The sequence below is a fragment of the Mustela lutreola genome, chromosome 7, assembly GCF_030435805.1.
Source record: "Mustela lutreola isolate mMusLut2 chromosome 7, mMusLut2.pri, whole genome shotgun sequence".
NCBI lineage: Eukaryota > Metazoa > Chordata > Mammalia > Carnivora > Mustelidae > Mustela > Mustela lutreola.
This window is the reverse complement of record NC_081296.1, coordinates 138149730-138167397: the sequence shown is the minus strand read 5'-3', so window position 1 is coordinate 138167397 and position 17668 is coordinate 138149730. Positions and strand designations below refer to the sequence as shown.

Genomic DNA, 17668 nt, shown 5'->3' with positions numbered 1-17668 from the left:
TATACCAAATGGGGGGCTTGAACTCATGATCCTGAGATCAAGAGTCACATGATCTGATTGAGACATCCAGTCCCCCCCAAAATTGGTAATTTTTATTTTTTAATGTAAGTTAGCCCTAAATATTTTATTATTTTTTGAAGATTTATTTATTTATTAGAGAGCACAGGCAGGTGGAACCAGCAGGCAGAGGGAGAAGGAGAAGCAGGCTCTCTGATGAGTGGAAAGCCTAATGCAGGGCTTGATCCCAGGGTCCCAGGATCATGGCCTAAGCCAAAGGCAGATGCTTAACTGACTGAGCCACCCAGGCACCCCCACATTGGTAATTTTTAAAGCCCACCAGGTAGTTCCAGTGTGCAGCCAAGTTTGAGAACCAGAGGGCTATAGGAGATGTTTACTTTTATTCCCTCTCCATCTAAAGATAAGTTCAGCTATCATAACTTCCAAAGGCCCTGGTGTGTTAGTACTTTGTAGGTGTGGAAGATGTTGGAGTTGTTGGAAGGATACTTGTTAATAACAATAACAATTAATGAAACTCTAAGTGCAAAATAAAATCCATATAGCCTGAAAGTTAATGCAGTTCCCAAAGATGCTTTAGACAAGAAACAGTCTAGGCAGATGGAGAATCTGGCTTCCTGGGAGCAAATAAAGCCAAGATTTAAAATGTCTTAATGTGAAACACATATGTGCCCCTGGGTCTAAAAACAAGCCACAACATTTCCAGTTGTGGTGAAGTTTCCTAACAATAGAAGTGAGTTGTGGTATGATGTTATTTAAACTGGAAAGTTTAAGGAAGACTGATTTGTAGAGATCATAGATAGGAGAAGACAAGTGCTGTGGGTAGGCAGGTATGACTCTTCTGATTCTGAGGAGGGCAGAATTAGCTGATAGTTCTGATTATCTGCATACACAGAGCAAAACCAAATAAACCCTAACAAAATGAAAACTAATATTTAATCAAGAAGCTAGAATGTACTTTATTAAATTAACCTGCTTTGGTATTTAAGATAATTGTTATTTGTAGTTTTAAATGTCCTTATAAAAGCACTCATTTATGGTGGCATGGACTTTTATTTGCTTCTTACATCAGTCCTTCAAAAGAATTCTATCAAAGGTTTTAATTCTATATGGGGGTGTGTGTGTGTGTGTGTGTGTGTGTGTGTTTTAACTTTGTATTTTGAAAAAATTACAGATTCATAGGAAGTTGCAAAAAATGTGCAGGGAAGTTCTCATGCATCCTTCACCAAGTCTGCACCTATATCTCAAAACTAAGAAACTGACATTGGAATACTCCACAGAGGTTATTCAGATTTTTACAGCTTTAAAAGTGTGTGTGTGTGTGTGTTTCTGTGCAGTGTTATACCGCATGGCTTCATGCAACACCACTGTGGTCAAGATACTGTGCTCCATGTGGGGTTTGAAGAACTATCAAGGGGTGTGGAATGAGTCACTTTGCTTGTAGTCCCATCACCAGCGTGAGTTCAGGACTTCGTATTTTGGGGGACTGCTGCTTTGTGGATGTAGGTACCTTAGTTTTTGCAACAGAAAGTGACTTTTCTCTTTTTATGTGATCATCATGAAAGATGTATTTATCAAGGGCTGTGTTTTAAGGAGGTAAATCATGGTCACTTTATACGAAGGAAATGAAAAATTTGTACCCCCAAATGTAAACATCTGTTATTGGTCTTTACTTTGGGGGCAAATCCACCAGTTCTGGCACAACAGCAATGGACTGAATGCTAGAAAATTCCTTCTCTGCCAAGCTTTAGAGCATTTGAGACTTGCTCAATAAATGGTGCACATGTGTATTTCCTCAAACAGAAGATTGAGGGAAACCCCTGATGTGTTTGAAGTGAACAGGTATGATTCTGTAATAAGGAAATGGAAACAGTCAATACCATCTTCTAAGCACTGCCAGTATTGCCTCACTTAGGTTTTGTTGGTAAATGCCGTCTCCAGAGTTTAAGGATACATAATCCTACCATTTACATGGCATGAGGATCTTAATTGTCTTTGCACCTAGTATATCAAAACCAAGGTGTTTAGGAATATAAATTCCTTGTCATTAAACCTTTTGTTCCCAGGATTTGCTGATAAATCTACAGTCTAGCAAAACTGCTTATCGGTATGCTTTGTTCCAATACCTGCACCCCAGTCTTTCTTGGAAACCCATTTCTGACTCTATTTTTAGCCAGAGTTCTATAGGAGAGAAGAGATCCGGACTTGATTGGTTGGAAAATTCCGGCTGGTCCAGTAAGCTCAGCTCTGATGAAGTAATGGGGTATGCGATGAGAAAGTGTCTAAACATCAAGATAATCATCTTGAGCAAAAGCAGCTTTGGGGTAAAGAATACATGCCACCAGGCATAACTGTGGGTTTTTTGTAGGGATTTAATATAGTAAGAGTTCAGCAAAGCATCAAATTGGTAATCCCAATGTCTCATAACACTGGATTTGAACAAGTCAATTTATTTAGAAACGGAGTGGCCAAAAAACATCAAGAGTCTTAAATATTCTGAAAAAGATCATCACCAACCCACATCCATGAAAAAGCAGAGGAGGGAGATCAACATTAATGACTATAAGATGAAAAAAAAAAAACAAAAACCCCATACACACACATACACCCAGAAAAGGGACCAGATTATTTGTAATACAAAAGCAAGCTGGGGCGCCTGGGTGGCTCAGTGGGTTAGAGCCTCTGCCTTCGGCTGGGGTCATGATCCCAGGATCTTGGGATTGAGCCCCGCATTGGGCTCTCTGCTCAGCAGGGAGCCTGCTTCCCCCTCTCTCTCTGCCTGCCTCTCTGCCTACTTGTGATCTCTCTCTGTCAAATAAATAAATAAAATTCTTTAAAACAAAACAAAACAAAAAAGCAAGCTTACCTTTATGGAAATGTGGTCCTGAGCATGGATTTTAAACATTAGGAGAGGGAAAGTATGGTTGTGTCCGTATAGGATCCCCCTACGTACCCATCCAACTTTCTAAGGCGTGGAACAGCTGCAAAGATGTTTTGAACAACCATCCAGGAGTTAATCAAGAAAATGTTCAAGCCATACAGCCTATTCAATGGACAGTTGTTAAAGATGGCAAGTTGAATAATTTTATAAATACCTCGTTAGTCACTACACTTATGGTTAAGAGGGTGTCCGACTACAGTGTATCAGCCTGTAAAAGACAAGCCTTTAGTAACCAACCAGCAAATAGCGACAGTAGTTACGTCATGTGCCAAGTAGACACATCAATACAGGACTGTTGTAAAGAGGAGATGAGGAAGGTATATGGACTTTATAGCACAAGGCTTTTTTAGCTGGATTTTCTTTCCCTTTCAGAAAATGTTAACATCTCTGGACACCTAGGTGGCTCAGTGGGTTAAAGCCTCGGCCTTCGGCTCAGGTCATGATCCCAGGGTCCTAGGATCAAGTCCCGTATCAGGCTCTCTGCTCAGCAGGGAGCCTGCTTCCTCCTCTCTCTCTGCCTGCCTCTCTGACTACTTGTGATCTCTGTCAAATAATTAAATAAAATCTTTAAAAAAGAGAGAGAAAGAAAGAAAATGTTAACATCTCAGTTTAAAGCTTAGTTTTATGCTGTCACCACAGTATATGTGCATTTTATTGCATGATTGTAATAAAAACAAAATTCAGAATACATCTTATATCCATAACGTCACACATCAGTGCCGTACTTTTTTTTTTTTAAGATCTTATTTATTTATTTGACAGACAGAGACCACAAGTAGGCAGACAGGCAGAGAGAGAGAGAGAGAGGAGGAAGCAGCCTCCCTGCTGAGCAGAGAGCCCGATGCGGGGCTCGATGCGGGGCTTGATCCCAGGACCCTAAGATTATGACCTGAGCTGAAGGCAGAGGCTTTAACCCACTGAGCCACTGAGGCGCCCCATCAGTGCCGTTCTTAAGCTAAGAACTCTTTTTCCACTGTAAAGCTGTGCAAATTCCTGACTCTGCTAGCAGTTCAGGGCTGCTAAGTAATAATATATCTAACAACATGCTGTGCACTGGGAATGGGCTGAGAAATTCATGCACATTTTACCTAAACCTTTGAACATCACTGTGAGGTAGGAGCTATTTTATTATAGCTCTTTTACAGGGTGGGGAAAGCTGAGTAACTTGCAGAGATCCATAGCTGGTAGGTGCTGGAGCTCGATGAAACCAGGCTCCAGGACTCATGCACTGACCTGCAGAACTCTTCTTAAGAAAGGTATTGATGGAGAGGAAAGCGAAGGAGTTGGGGGTGACAAATCAGATCCCGGAGGAGAAGGTGGGGAAAAGGTTAGGGTAGAGACAGCGTTCTTTACCAAAGCTCAATTTCCAGGCCAGAAGTGGTTATCAAGGAATAAGAGTCTGAGCCACAGAAGTCAGTAAATGGAGGGGAAGGGGGTTCAAAGGGAAGACTAGGACCCGATGTGTGTGTGTGAGGGGTGACTGGAGAATTTGGAAATAACAAAACAAGTCTGTGAGCATGAAAGGGTAAGATGGTGAGATACCAAACAGCGCGGAAGACTCTTGGTGAAGGAGGAGGCAGATTCCTCGGAGAGCGGGTAGATGTGTGAGCTGGTGAGACTTGGGGTAGATGTTCTCTTACCGTTTTCATTATGTCTACCTGCCCTCAACGTTTCCTCAGACAGTCCCTTCTTCTTCTGGAGGCTAACATCTGGGGCTTGGGGGTTGTTGTTGTCTTGTTATTTTATATGACTGAGCATTCAACTCCTGCATACTTAGATTTCTATAGTCTGGAAGAGTTCCTTCTTGGTCTATAGGAATTGTGTACCCCTGAAAAATATTCCTCATGAGTTATCTTTTTCCACAGGTGAGCATTTAATACATAATTTTCAATTGTAAGTACCATGATCGACCTCTGAGATACAGTATGTATTATTAATACTCTGAAATAGGTAACCAGAGCTCATTCTTTACAGTGTGTGTCATATATACTTAAATCTGGCCAAGAGTATGTTTATACTTTCATGAGTATTATATTTGCTATATTTTCACAAGCTTATGTTCTCCCCCAAAGCATCAAGCCCAGAAGCAATTGTTAAGAATTGTAGAGCACTCCTCTAATTTAAATGTGCATAATTTAAACATCAGCCTGATAGAACTGTAACTTATTTTAGCCAACCTGTTCTTTATCTCTGCCCTACCCTTCACGCTTTCATTATTGTTTTTTATTCTCTCAGTCCTGAGAAAATGATCTTGCATTATGTGCCAATGCCTCATAGAGTGTGTATAAAAAACATCAAAGGTTTTTTTAAATTTCCATTTTGCTTTGAACGCAGGTATCATGAAACTTTGTATCTATTTTACAGCGCAAAGAGCCAAAACTATAAAGAAAAGAGCTAGAATCAAAGATTATGAAAATCTAGAATATATAGGACTTCAAGAAACTCATTACCATAATTTTACAAGGGTTTTTAGAAGAAATATTTTCTAAAGATACATATAAAGTTATGCTATAGAAGTCCTGTTTTAAATTATTTTTTCTGATGATTCTGTATTTTGTTACTAAAAACAAAGGGTTTTTTTAGAGTGGACCCGCGGGCTTCCATAAAGGGCTAGGGCTGAGGTACAAAACCCTATTAAAGGGGACTTTGTTCCTTCTGCCCTGGGTGCCTTGCCCTTCCTTGGATAGAAAGGAAAAACTTCAGGCAGGCTCCATCCATGTGCCCAGGAAGTCCCTTTGTCCTCCTCACTGTGCAAATCTGGTTTGGAGCTATGTATACTGTATGAAGCCATGTTTGAAATAAGATTCCTAGTGAACATTTTCCTGCGTGGAATGCCAAGTAACTACTGCTTTTAGTCACTAATTGAGCATTAACTCCCTCATAGTGCCATCGTCATAAACAGGTCCTACTGTCTACCATTAAAGGATTAGACAATTGTGCAGTGTTTGACCAGACTTTGAAAATGTCCGATTTGGGAGAGAATAGTGCCCACATATACCTTAATGGAAAGGATGGCCAGATCTTCGGCAATGTTATTGACAGCTAAAAGAACTTAATAACCAGCTCAGAATGTGTTCCCAACAGAGAAAGAGATATACTTGGTAGAAACAAAAATATAAAAAATTAGAATTCTTCTGTTGGCAGAGTATGTGTATTTATACATTCTTCTGTGTTTAGGTCAGTGGGTAGAGAGCGCTTCCTGGAAGGACCGTAGGACACAAATGTTTTCAATCTGAGCTTGTACATTTCATCTAATTGGTCCCTGGGACCAGGTTCACTGCCCTGGAGTGGCTTGGCTTAATCTTTCAAACACCCTAACGAATTTCAGGTTTGGGACAGAAATGTTCCAGAAATGGCTGCCCCATATCAGACAATCATGTGAACGTGGAATTGTTTCCCATGAATATCTTCAGGAACTATGTAATTCCATTCTGGGTAGTGGGTCCGTCTGCCATCTCCAACCGTTGGTAACTGCCCTTGCTTGGGTTACTCAGTGCTTGCCTGCTTTTAAAACTTAGATTCGGAGACTGCTTCCTTTTTTGAAAGGAATATTATGGGAGAAAATATGGCAAAGGTAATCTGAGTGCAACTGGATGTATCAAAGAATATTTACAAATAACCTTAAAGCAACCTGAAAAGATTGGTTTGGGCTGAATCCACCTGTTTTAGTTTCCCTCCAAGCTGTTTGAAGTAAGAGAAAATTCAAAAGAAAGTCAATTTTCATACCTTTTTATATTGATACATCTAGCAATAGTTTAGGGATTTTATTGGCTCTGATCCAGCCACCCCCCAAAAAAGTCAGGGAAGTTGAATAGAGAAACTTGTTTTGTGTAGACGGGGAAGAAGTAAGCTAATGAAATCACAGACATCCCTTAGAAGGGCAGGCGCTGAGCTCTGTGTGGGCCCACCCCAGGTTGCACACATTTGCAGTGCTAACAAGACTTGACCCTCACTAGTGGTGAAGACAGGTGCAGTGTCTCAGCTTTGCACAGGTTTTGCCTAGACACTCGGAATCAGTCACACTTTGTGTTGGGCCAGTAGGGGGGGAAATGTTGATTTCATGTATCCTTCATCCGAAAGATTGACCATAGTTTCCGTATGAAGTGGGAGCATTTCTGTTTCTATGTGCCATGCTCTATTCCTCCCAGTTATGCCTTTCATCGTCTGTGGGACTCTGCACAGGCTGTGCAAGGGTCCCGTCTGGACCTCAGTTCCCTCCTTCCTAACTAAGGCAGGGCGGGCCAGATGATCTCCTAAGGCCCCTACCAGCTCCCAGGTCTGACGTTCAGTTTCTTCTGCATGTAAGAGGTTGGGGCATCAACTACTTTGGTCTTCTAGCACCTACTTGGGTTGTCCCGCTGATTAACTCGCAGCCAATGAAAGAATGAACAGTAAAGCTCAAGTCCAGCAGAAAGTTTGCTTTCTGCATGCTGGCACAATCAGCGGAAGTCCTGGCATTCCTGAGTAGTAGGCAGGGGGTGTCAGATGATGGTGCCCCGTTAGTGCTGGATGCTTCCTGGGGACAGTGGCCTGTTTGAGATCACAAAAAGCAGCATGAGGTGGTCCTGCATATAGTCCGGCATCAGAAGGGCTCGGGTTCCTCTAGACTCTTGACCATCCCCGCCGACCCAAGCACCCGAGCCTTATACTTCTGCAAGCTGCCTCACAGCTCTCCAACTTGGGTTCGGTTATCTTTCAGATGAAGATAATATCTCCTTTTCCAACTGGAAAGCTTAAAGATAATGTCTTTGCATGTGTCTAGCCAACAGGCAGAGCTCAATAAATAGGTAACTAGAACCGGGAATGTGTGAAAACAAAACACACACACACGAGATAACTTCATCTGAAAGCCAAGGGGGAGAAAACTAACACCTGTGTAGTGAGCGACAGTTCACAGAGTCCTTGAGGTCAGAATATCTTTTCGTCCTCCCGACCTGGCTTTGCAGATGCAGAATGCTGGCAAGTTCCCAAGGTCCCAACACCCGGAAACAATGAAGTGGAGATTTCAGTTCCAATTGCAAACTGCTGTGTCCCTTTTATAATATGCTACCAGCACACCATTATATTTGGTTGATATATTTTATAGCTAGGTTTAAGACTCTGAGGATTCTGAAAAAGGAAATAAATGATCAGAAATGGTCATTGTTACCTGTGGGGGGTTCTCCTTATGCTCCCCCACTTTTTTCCTATGACTACAACTATACTGACTGTCATTTAAGACAAATCTAGGAAACCTTGGCCAGTTGCTCCTCACTTTGTGGGATCTTAATTCCGAAACAGCTCCTGGGGATAGTTGGAAGATTTGAATATCTCTGGGATGTCACTGTCCAGTTTCGAAATAATTTTATAAATGGGTTTCTTCCAGGAAGGATCTGAGTCTTTCCCCGCGGAGACAGCCCTGAAGAACTCCTGTAACGTCAAGCTGGCAACTTCCAAGAAGCAATCTGGGACCTGCATTCCCAGAGAGACCCACAAGAAAGAAAAGACATGAGACCGAGGAGACCCAGTGCCATGCAGACCTCGATGCTGCCTGCATAGGGAGTGGGTAGTGGGCTGATAAGAGCATCTCTGCTCTCCGGCCTCTCGATTTCTGCAGCCCTAAGAATCCCCTGCTCTCTCTCATCAAATACAAACCTTAAAATGATTGTACCCATGGGACACCCCTAGGAGAAAGCCTATTAGGGACACTCCCTTTGTAGGAGGAGCTGATTCTACGAATGGTGGTGATTTTAGTAAGTGGGAAACTCTTGACTCCAATTGAAATGAAATTTGTGGTTCAAAGGTCTTTAATATGCTTTCCCTTAGTGCCTAATGAGGAAAGGCATCCCCCGCCCCCCCAGCCAAGTTTACAGCTGTTGTACCTCATCCCACCATCTTTTGGGACTGGATCCAAAAGACTTGGAATCATTCCTGCTTCCAAAGCCAAGCACGAGGCTGAAGGGGGACTCAAGAACGTGTTCCAGGACCTCACGCAGACGGGCGCCATAAATGATGGGGAGTCGCACAGTCCTCCACATTCCGCCTGGCCCAGGACTTGCCGCCACTGTGGGCCAAATGCACACTGTGTGCCCCACCCACACGCCCTTTCCCCCACGAGCCTCGAAAGGAAGCTTCGGTTTCCAAACATATCCTGACAGACATCTGGTAGCTGCCGATAGTTCTTCCCTTTCTCAGAGGTATCCGAATCAAGTGAGAAAGGCGGGGAGAGGGAAGTGTAGTCAGCGACCTCCAGAACGGGCGGCCAGCCCAGCCGAGCTGTCAGCTGCCCACAGGACATACGTGTCTGCATTAGAGGTTCTCACCCATGACATCTAGGCCACCCGCTCACCCTCGACTGATGCTTTACCTCTAAGGTGCCACCAGTGTGCCTTCACAGAGATCCCCAGAGGACCGAGAAGCTTGACTACTGTCTATTTCAGTATTTCCAGAAAGAAAGGATCTGAGGTGACTTGCCATGAAAGGCCCACAGATAAAACTGTCCAAGCGAGAATAAAGAACCAAATGATGAAATGAACAGAAATTGTAAAGAAAACGGGGGCCAAGTCTAGGCGTTACCACAGCCGGGCATTTAGTTGTGGGCCTCCTGGCACTAAGGGGAAAAAGGTCAACAAGCTGTGGTATTTTCATTGCAGACTGTTAGATCTAAAACGGCCCAACATCTGGTCAACTTCTGTTTTAGTTTCAGAATGAAGACCGCCTGTATATTCATCTTGTGATAGCCAGCCACTGCCTCAGAGAAGATGTTGAGTCTCGTCTTTGTGGGTGATACAAACATTGGCCCCAGGCCACCCCAGCTCTCAGCAACTTAAGGACAGACACAGAAGGGGATCTTTTCTAAAACTCAATCACGAAGGGAAGGCACTCATCGGACCTCATGGGATCCAAGTACATGGTCTTACCTCAAAATCGTTTCCCTTGTTATAGTGCATATTGAGAGCTCGAAAAAGCTCTGAGTCACGGAGTACCACCAGCATCTTGGGATTTGTGACACCATCTGTAGTCGCTTGCCGGGCAAATTTCTCCATCTGGATGTAATAAAACTCCCGAAAGTTGCTGAACCACTTGATCATCTGGGAGGTTATGCAGCGGTTGAACTGTACAAACAACAGGGTCCATCAGGTCTTTTGCCAAAAAATATCACGTTTGCTGTGAGGTGCTCAGAGTCAGAACTGTCCACTTCCGGTTCAACACAGGGCTTAGTGAGGATGGCTTTAACCACCATTCAAAGGGGCTTTCTTTTTTTAGGGGGGCGCGGGGCAGAGAGAGAGAATCTTAGGCAGGCTCCATGCCTAGTGCAGAGCCCAACCCCAGGTTCAGTCTCACAACCCTGAGTTCATGACCTGAGCTGAAATCAAGAGTCGAATGCTTAACTGATTGAGCTACCCAGGCACCCCCAAAAGGGCTTTTAAAAAAAAAATTATTTTTTATTAACATATGGTGTGTTATTAGCCCCAGGGCTTCAGGTCTGTGCAAAAGGGCTTTCTTTAAAAAAGAAGCCACAGTGTTTTCCTAGTCTATTCACTTGTACACAGAATAATCTCAATTAGCTATAATGTCTCTTAGAAAATATTGTTTGGATATACTGGATTTATGCCTTTTTTTTTTTAAACCATGAAAAGCTTTCCATGGTATCTAGTGTAACTTTGGGAGAGTCTGGGGTCAAGGCCAGATGCTTCCGCTGCACCTGGGCAGATTACATGGCCGCCCCAGAGCCTTCTGCCAGGTCAAGGGTGAAAGGAAGGGATAAGGGTGTAGAGCAGAGAGCCGTTCATGGCCGCCCTGGAGGTGCAGAATGAACTGAAATCAGAGTGTGGTGCAGGGGCCAACTGAGCAACTGAATATGAGGGAAAGATCTGGAAAACACAAAGATGTAGATACAAAGTATTACCCGCCCTATCCCAACACCCAGGGTAGAGGAGGCCCTCAGAAACTTGACGGGAACAGGCAAGGTCTGGTTCAAACCATCAGAGCTTTCTCTCCCTTATTGTCATGCTTGATCTCTGTGCACCTTCCATTTTGAAATCCAGCACTTTGGATATAAACGTGACAGTGCCTGACTCTACATATTTTCTTTCTCGTGGTCTGCCCAACAGAGACAAAACACGAGGCCAAAGATGCCGTTCCCTTCTCTCCCCATGTGTTTCTGGGTAGATCTACAGCTCGAAATCTTAAAATTCAGATACCCAGCCTTTGTGGTCCAAGGTTATTCATGCAGATTCTCAGCCCCAGCACTGGAAATTGTACTGATTCCAGCAGCAACACGAAGGGGACCTGAGGGGCACGTATGATGACCTAGGACTTGCCTCCCACTGGCCAAAACCCACTGCCTCTTGGGAGTTTTGCGACGCTTTCAGAAGTGAGGAATGACTTTACCTGGACATCGGGGAAGTAAGCCTTCAAGAGGTTGGAGCTGGGGTAGCGTGTGAAGAAAAACATCAGTTTGGCCTTCTTCAAGTGACCAGGATTTAGGCCCTCCTGGATTTATCTCAGCGTCAAGGAAAATAACATCAGTTTATCAAATAATTGTATCACTTTATCCAAATAATGAATTGTCCTGTTCCTTATGGTTTCTATTTTATTTTTTCTAGCTGAATGGTGTATTAGTTCCATTTTTCTGTCTCTAGCAAATCTGATCAGATAAGCTTTTTCTTAGGGCACCTGGCTGGCTCAGTCAGTAGAATATGTGGCTCTTGATCTTGGGGTCTTGAGTTCAAGACCCACGTTGGGTCTAGAGCTTACTGGAAAAAACAACAACAACAACAACAACTTTTTCCAGATGATTAATGCCATATGTGTACAGTAAATTTTCAGAATTAAACAAAAATTTTATGTGCAAAATTCTACGGCCTATATAACATCAAATACAGCTTGTCATACCTTGTGCGTGTCTACTTTCAGAATAGAATGGGAAGAGATGGCAGGTCTGTCCCAGATTTCAAAACCCCATGTAGAGATTTCTTTCCCCTTCTCTGCTCAGTTTCCCCATCTGTAAAAGGAGGTGAGCTAACTAGATGGTCCCCGTTCTGCTCTCATAGCTCCCTTGGCAGCATTTAAGCCAACAAGCACCAAACCAGCTTAAGTGCAAGATCCCAGTTTGCTTCTGCTCAGGAAGCTTGAACTTCTCAGCTGCACCTGTTCCCCATGTGCCTGGCAGAGCTCTCCCTCACGCCGCCCAGCTCAGCTCGGACACCCCTCCTCTGTGAAATATTTCCCTGCTGAATTAGGCCTTCCTTACCGTGGGCTACCAAGGCTCTTTGTATAAACCTCTGTTGTAGCAATGGCCTACCTGGAAATTTTATTGCATGTGTGTCTCCCCATTTAGACTGTGAGCTCCTTGAGGGCAAGGGCCTTATCCTTTCCTCTTTGTATTCCACGTGGCTAGCCTGGTGCTAGGAACATAGTAGGTGCTCAATAAATGATTGTTGGCTGAAAGAATGAATGAGTGATTAGATGGTCAGCTTGAACCCGTTATACTCCAACCCATACCTCATTCCGAGAACAGATCTCTAACAAGAGCAGGGAGCTGTGGTGTGACAACCTAATGCCAGCGTGGGAGGGAAATAAAGATTCTTACATAAGAACTCGTAGCATTCCCGGGGACAGGCCTGGGGCTGGGTGAGAAGCATTACACAGAGTCACGTTGGAGCTCAGGTCAGAGAGCTGTACCTTTAGGACAATTAAGACTTCTCAGTAGGGAGATACCAGTTTAGCCAAAGGAGACCAATGAATTACAGCGGCAGCTGGCCATGGCTCCCAGGCGGCTGCCCAGAGGACCCCTGCCTGGGCCTCCTTGGACCCACTTCTTATTCTTCTAAAGGTTCACAAAAGCTGTGGAAAGAAGGCTGGGTTTAGGAGTCCGAAGACCCAGTTTCAAACACTTATTAGGGGCAAGCCCCTTACCTTCTCCGGACCTCATTTCTAAAATGTAAGCGTAGGAGTAAAAGGGTGTGCCGGGCAGTCAGATCCGGGGTGTGACTCCTGGCTCCGCAGGTGTCTGTCTTGGGACTTTCTGCAGATTAGTTTGCTTCTCTGTCCCAGCCTCTCTATCTCGAGCGGAGGCTTGAAGATGGTGGGGTCACACCAGCCCACAGCCCCCTCTCCGAAACGCTGGGCCAAATGGGCTTCAGATTTCAGAATCTGTTCCCGAGTAATGGCCACACGGGGCATCTGTCATAGGTCAGCAGAGGGCCAGGGCGGGGTCCGTGGCAGCAGTGCGAACCCCAATGCAGATTTCCACAGCAAAGTGGGATTAGTCGATCGACAGCCTCCATTCAGGGCAGGTCAGGCTTTGCCGCCGAAAACGTCTCCATCAGCCTTAGGGGGAAGACATCACCGGGATTTTCAGGGCTCTCGAGTCTCAGAATTGCGGCTAAGAGGTGGTGGACGGGTCCCTGCGAACTGCCGCTTCCCTGCCGGCCACCGGGAAGGCGCGCTGCGCGGAGGTGCTGCCCCCTGCCGTCTGGTCACCGCGCCGGCTCTGCCTTTTGGGTCGGGCGGGGTGCGACCGTGAACGTTCTTTTACGCTTCAAAGTAGCTGTCGCCGCCCAGAAGAACACATCGCTGATGCTGGAGTGTGGGTAACCGGAATGAGGGACCAGCTGGGGAACCAGAATGCCGCCGGGGGGCCCCAAACCATTCCATGCAGCCAGGACCCGTGGGTGGGCCCCCAAACCTCCCAAAGCGGAGCCCAGTCTTCATTTTACGGGACAGGGCTAGGCACACAGTAGGCGCCCGAGAAGTATCAGCATCTGTCCTGCCAAGGGAAGAACCTCTGGGGTTGGGTCCCTTAGGTTCTTCCACCATAGCCCTAATTTTAACCAAGTGGCCTCTTACAGAAGGCCCAGACAGGTGGGCCTTGCCACACAGGGCGATTTCCTGACGATCTCTCTCTACACCTCCAAGAAGCTTTCCTGCTGCCTGAGAGGCAGTAGTGGCCGGCGAGGTGTTCTGCGTTGGTTTTAGAGCCGCTCGCTGCCTGCCGGCCTGCGCAGGGCAAGGTGGTGCCCAAGCTTTAGGCGTGTTTCCAACACCTGCGACCAGAAGAGGGCGCTCGTGGTATTTAGAACACAAGAGCCCGCCGCCCTGTGGCCCTGAGCGGGTCCCCACCCCGTCCTGTCGCCCTTCATACAGCTGCCCAGGTTGCTCACACCTGCGTATGCAGCTCCACGGACGCACTGGCCTCTGGAGACTCAATTATAGGCCGCCCGTGAGAAGGAGCGGTGTGAACGGCGCTCGCTAAAAAAGCAACATCCTAACTAATGTTGTCAGGAGCTGTAGCGCTGCAAGGACGCCTGCTGGAAGACGATCTTCCCTCACGTGCGCTTGAGGCTGCAGACCTTCTCATCTTAGAGCTTCACAGAGGACATCAGCATGCTAAAGGCTCTGAGAAGTCCCGCAGTCAAACTACCCAGTAATAGAAATAGCCAGTATTTAACAACCAGTGTTTAAATAACCAGTAGCAATAATCTAGTATTTATCCAAGCTGCTTTTTCCCTAACTTAACAACCATTAATATCCTGAGGGAGGGTTCCTCTGGGCAGCACTCTTTAAGAGAGTGGGGTCTACCTGAGGATTGCAGTAAGATCCAGATCCCTACAGACCTGCCCGGGCCCCTCAGCCTTCCCCATGCCCCCGCCACCCCACCAGATGCCCAGCCCCCAAGTTCTAGTCCTCTCACTTGCCGCTTAGAAGCTGTTCCTTAAACTAAAGGCTTCTTTCCCCTCCCAGCTGCCTCTTGGGTCTAGTCCCTCAGGAAACTGTCCCCTATTCCGTCTGCCTCAGAAGTTTCGGGTCCCTCATGTCTTCCCCATGAATTATCTGGGCAATGCAGGCTTTTTTGCCTGCGGAGCCAAGAGATTGGGAAGCCGGGCGTCAGACGAGGTCATTCCTTCGACCCTCTCTGCCTAGGCGTACAGGCTGCTGACAACCAAATTATGATGTTTTTCCTTCCGCTGGGTATTTATCCTATTTTGGAAGGCCTTCTGAGTTTACAAACAAATGAAACTCTTTCAGACTCAAAGGAAAGAGTCAATAATGGTAGGATCCAGTATGTCACACAAGAAGGCAGATGAACTTTCCCAGCATCCTTAAATGCCAGAAGGTCGCCACCTTCTTGTCAGAACCTGGTAACTGAGCCACAGGGAAGGAGAGCCTGGAAGCAAGCATTAAGGAGGCCCCCGGGAAAGCAAAGTTATTTAATGCCACGGAGTTATTTGTCCCCACCTCCCCTCACCTTCCAGGCTTCCTGTTTCTCTAGTAAAGGATATGTGGACTGAAGGAAAAGGCAGCACATCGGGGACAGCCTGCAGGCCGCCCTGTTCCATCTTCACCGAGGGAAGAACAGGCAGTCTTTCCAGACGGGGGGAAGCGAAGGGCAAGGCATACTGCTGCTGGCTCAGCACCGATGGCCGCAGTTTGACCGCTCCCCACGGTCGCAGGCTGGACTCTGAGGAGCGATGACTTTGGGGAGTTGAGTCGTGGGGAAGACTGCTGCTCCAGTGACCCCTGGGTCTGGGACCCAGCAGCTGGCCAAGAGTCTGATTTTCCTGGATGTGGGAAGGCGCAGTCAAAGGACAGTTGGCTGGGGGACCCTGACAGGGTATGGGGATCATCCTCAGAGAGACAGGGTACCTGGGAGGGTCCAGAGACTTGGCCAGTGAGAAGTTTTGCAACAGAACCCCGGTCTGTGGCTGGGCCCTCCTGGGCAAGGTGGCCAGAGGAAATAGGTCTTTACAGGCACCTCTCTCAGGAGGTGAGGGCTCACTTCTCCCCTCTGGCACAAGCCGCGGGAAGCTTCTGTCCAACTGAGTCAGGTGGCCTGGTGGATCCAGCAGTACCTTTTGTAATACTGAGTCCACAGCTTGGGACACTGCCCCGGTCAGTTCTTTCCTCAGAATCTCCAGCAATGCCTGTGCTCCACAGGGAAGGAAACTGGGCTCCTCAGACTGGTGTTCCGCCTCAGAGGCTCTGTGTTTTTCCTCCTCAGGGTGGTCCCCACGGGAACCCTGGTAGTGGTCACTGTCCAGAGCCCGGGGCCTACGTCCATAACCCTTCCTCTGCTGTGCCCTCAGAGGGCCCTTGTCCGTCTCAGAGCCCCCTGGGTCCTGGGCTGTGTCCCTGGGCTCAGCAGCCCGCAGGATGTGCTTTTGTAAATGTTTTAGCTGTTGCTTCAGCTGGTGGAGCTGTTCTCTTACCCGAGGGCCCCCTTTCCGGCTGCCGTGGTCCCCGGCTGGGCCTGGCTTCAGGGGGCCTTGCTGCATGGGAAGGCTCTGCTTCCTCTTCCGCTCCCGGGCCTTCCCTGGGCAACAGGCACCGTCCCTGGCTCGGGCCTTGCTGGGCGCCGGAGCCGGGGTGTGAGGAGAGAGGCACATGCCTTGGACGATGGTCTCCACCCTGGCCCTCTTTGCTTGGATGTTCTCATCCCCAAACCAGTCAGGGTCGATGAAGCTGGAGCTGGGGCCGGGGCTCCAGGCAAAGGGGGAGTCTCTGCCCTTCTCTGTGGGGGCTGGGCTTCTCTCACCATCCATACAGGGCTCTGGCAGGCAGGAGCAAGCCTGGGACAGAGGAGGAAGCAAGCCAGAGTTTGGATCCAGATCCTGGCTAAACAGACACTTGCTCAGAGCCGTGGCTCCCTGAGGGAGTCCCTTCTCCGAATGTCCTCAGTGGGAAGGGTACCCAGAGCGAGCCTGGGGCGGGGGGTGTCCCTCCTCTGCACTCAGAAGGATGAGAAGCAGCTGTCAAGGACTCAGACTCCGTGATGCCAGAGCTTACAAACCTGAGCCGACTCTGGAATGAGAGACGGGAAGAAAAAAACAGCATAGGTGATTCTGAGTGGTGCTTTTCAAACCTGAAGGTGGAAACAAAGCACCTAGAGAGGTTGTTACAGTGTGGACGCGGCTTCAGCAGGGCTCGGGTGGGGCACCAGTTCCTGGGTGATGCTGCGCTGCTGGGATCCTACTATAAGAACATTCCTGGGGCACATTTATGACGATGTGGATGGAACTAGAGGGTATCATGCTTAGCGAAATAAGTCAATCAGAGAAAGACAACTATCCTATGATCTCCCTGATATGAGGAAGTGGAGATGCAACATAGGGGGTTTGGGGGGTAGGAGAAGAATGAATGAAACAAGATGGGATCGGGAGGGAGACAAACCATAAGTGACTCAATCTTACACAACAAACTGAGGGTTGCTGGGGCAAGGGGGGTTGGGAGAGGGGGGTGGGGTTATGGACATCGGAAGGGTATGTGCTATGGTGAGAGCTGTGAAGTGTGTAAACCTGGAGATTCACAGACCTGTACCCCTGGGGATAAAAATACATTATATGTTTATTAAAAAAAAAAAAAAAAAAGAACATTCCTGGGGCGCCTGGGTGGCTCAGTCAGTTGAGCATCTGCCTTCAGCTTGGGTCATGGTCCCAGGGTCCTGGGATTGACCCCTGCATAGTGCTCCCTGCTCAGCTGGGAGCCTGCTTTCCCCTCTCCCTCTGTCTACTGCTCCCCATGCTTATGCTCTCTCCCTCTTTCTGTCAAATAAATAAATCTTTAAAAAAAAAAAAAAAAAAAAAGGAACATTCCTAAGAGTGATCCTTCAGGGAGAAATTCTCTTGCTAGGGCATAACAATAGAATAATAATAATAACAATAATAATAATAAGTGTAATAGCAGCAGCTAACTGCACCACTGGCATTGTGCCAAGAACTGTACATCCAT

General features: G+C 46.9%; 1 protein-coding gene across 1 annotated transcript; it reads right to left on the bottom strand.

Moving 5' to 3' along the window:
* Window positions 1-6581: 6581 nt before the first annotated feature.
* PROX2 (prospero homeobox 2) lies at window positions 6582-17668 on the bottom strand. Its single transcript, XM_059183436.1, has 5 exons — window positions 17663-17668; window positions 15223-16551; window positions 11330-11437; window positions 9856-10050; window positions 6582-8407 (listed from the first exon to the last, which is right to left on the bottom strand). The coding sequence occupies exons 1-5, from the start codon at window positions 17666-17668 to the stop codon at window positions 8222-8224; spliced, it is 1824 nt and encodes a 607-aa protein (XP_059039419.1). The 3' UTR covers window positions 6582-8221.

Bases quoted from the DNA above. Each gene is read 5' to 3' on its own strand.
- PROX2 (XM_059183436.1), bottom strand. The intron at 11,438-15,222 runs ATATCCTTTACT...ACGCTGAGATAA, and splicing joins TGCCTTTTCCTTCAGTCCAC to ATCCAGGAGGGCCTAAATCC. The intron at 8,408-9,855 runs GTAAGACCATGT...CTGGGAATGCAG, and splicing joins ACAAGGGAAACGATTTTGAG to GTCCCAGATTGCTTCTTGGA.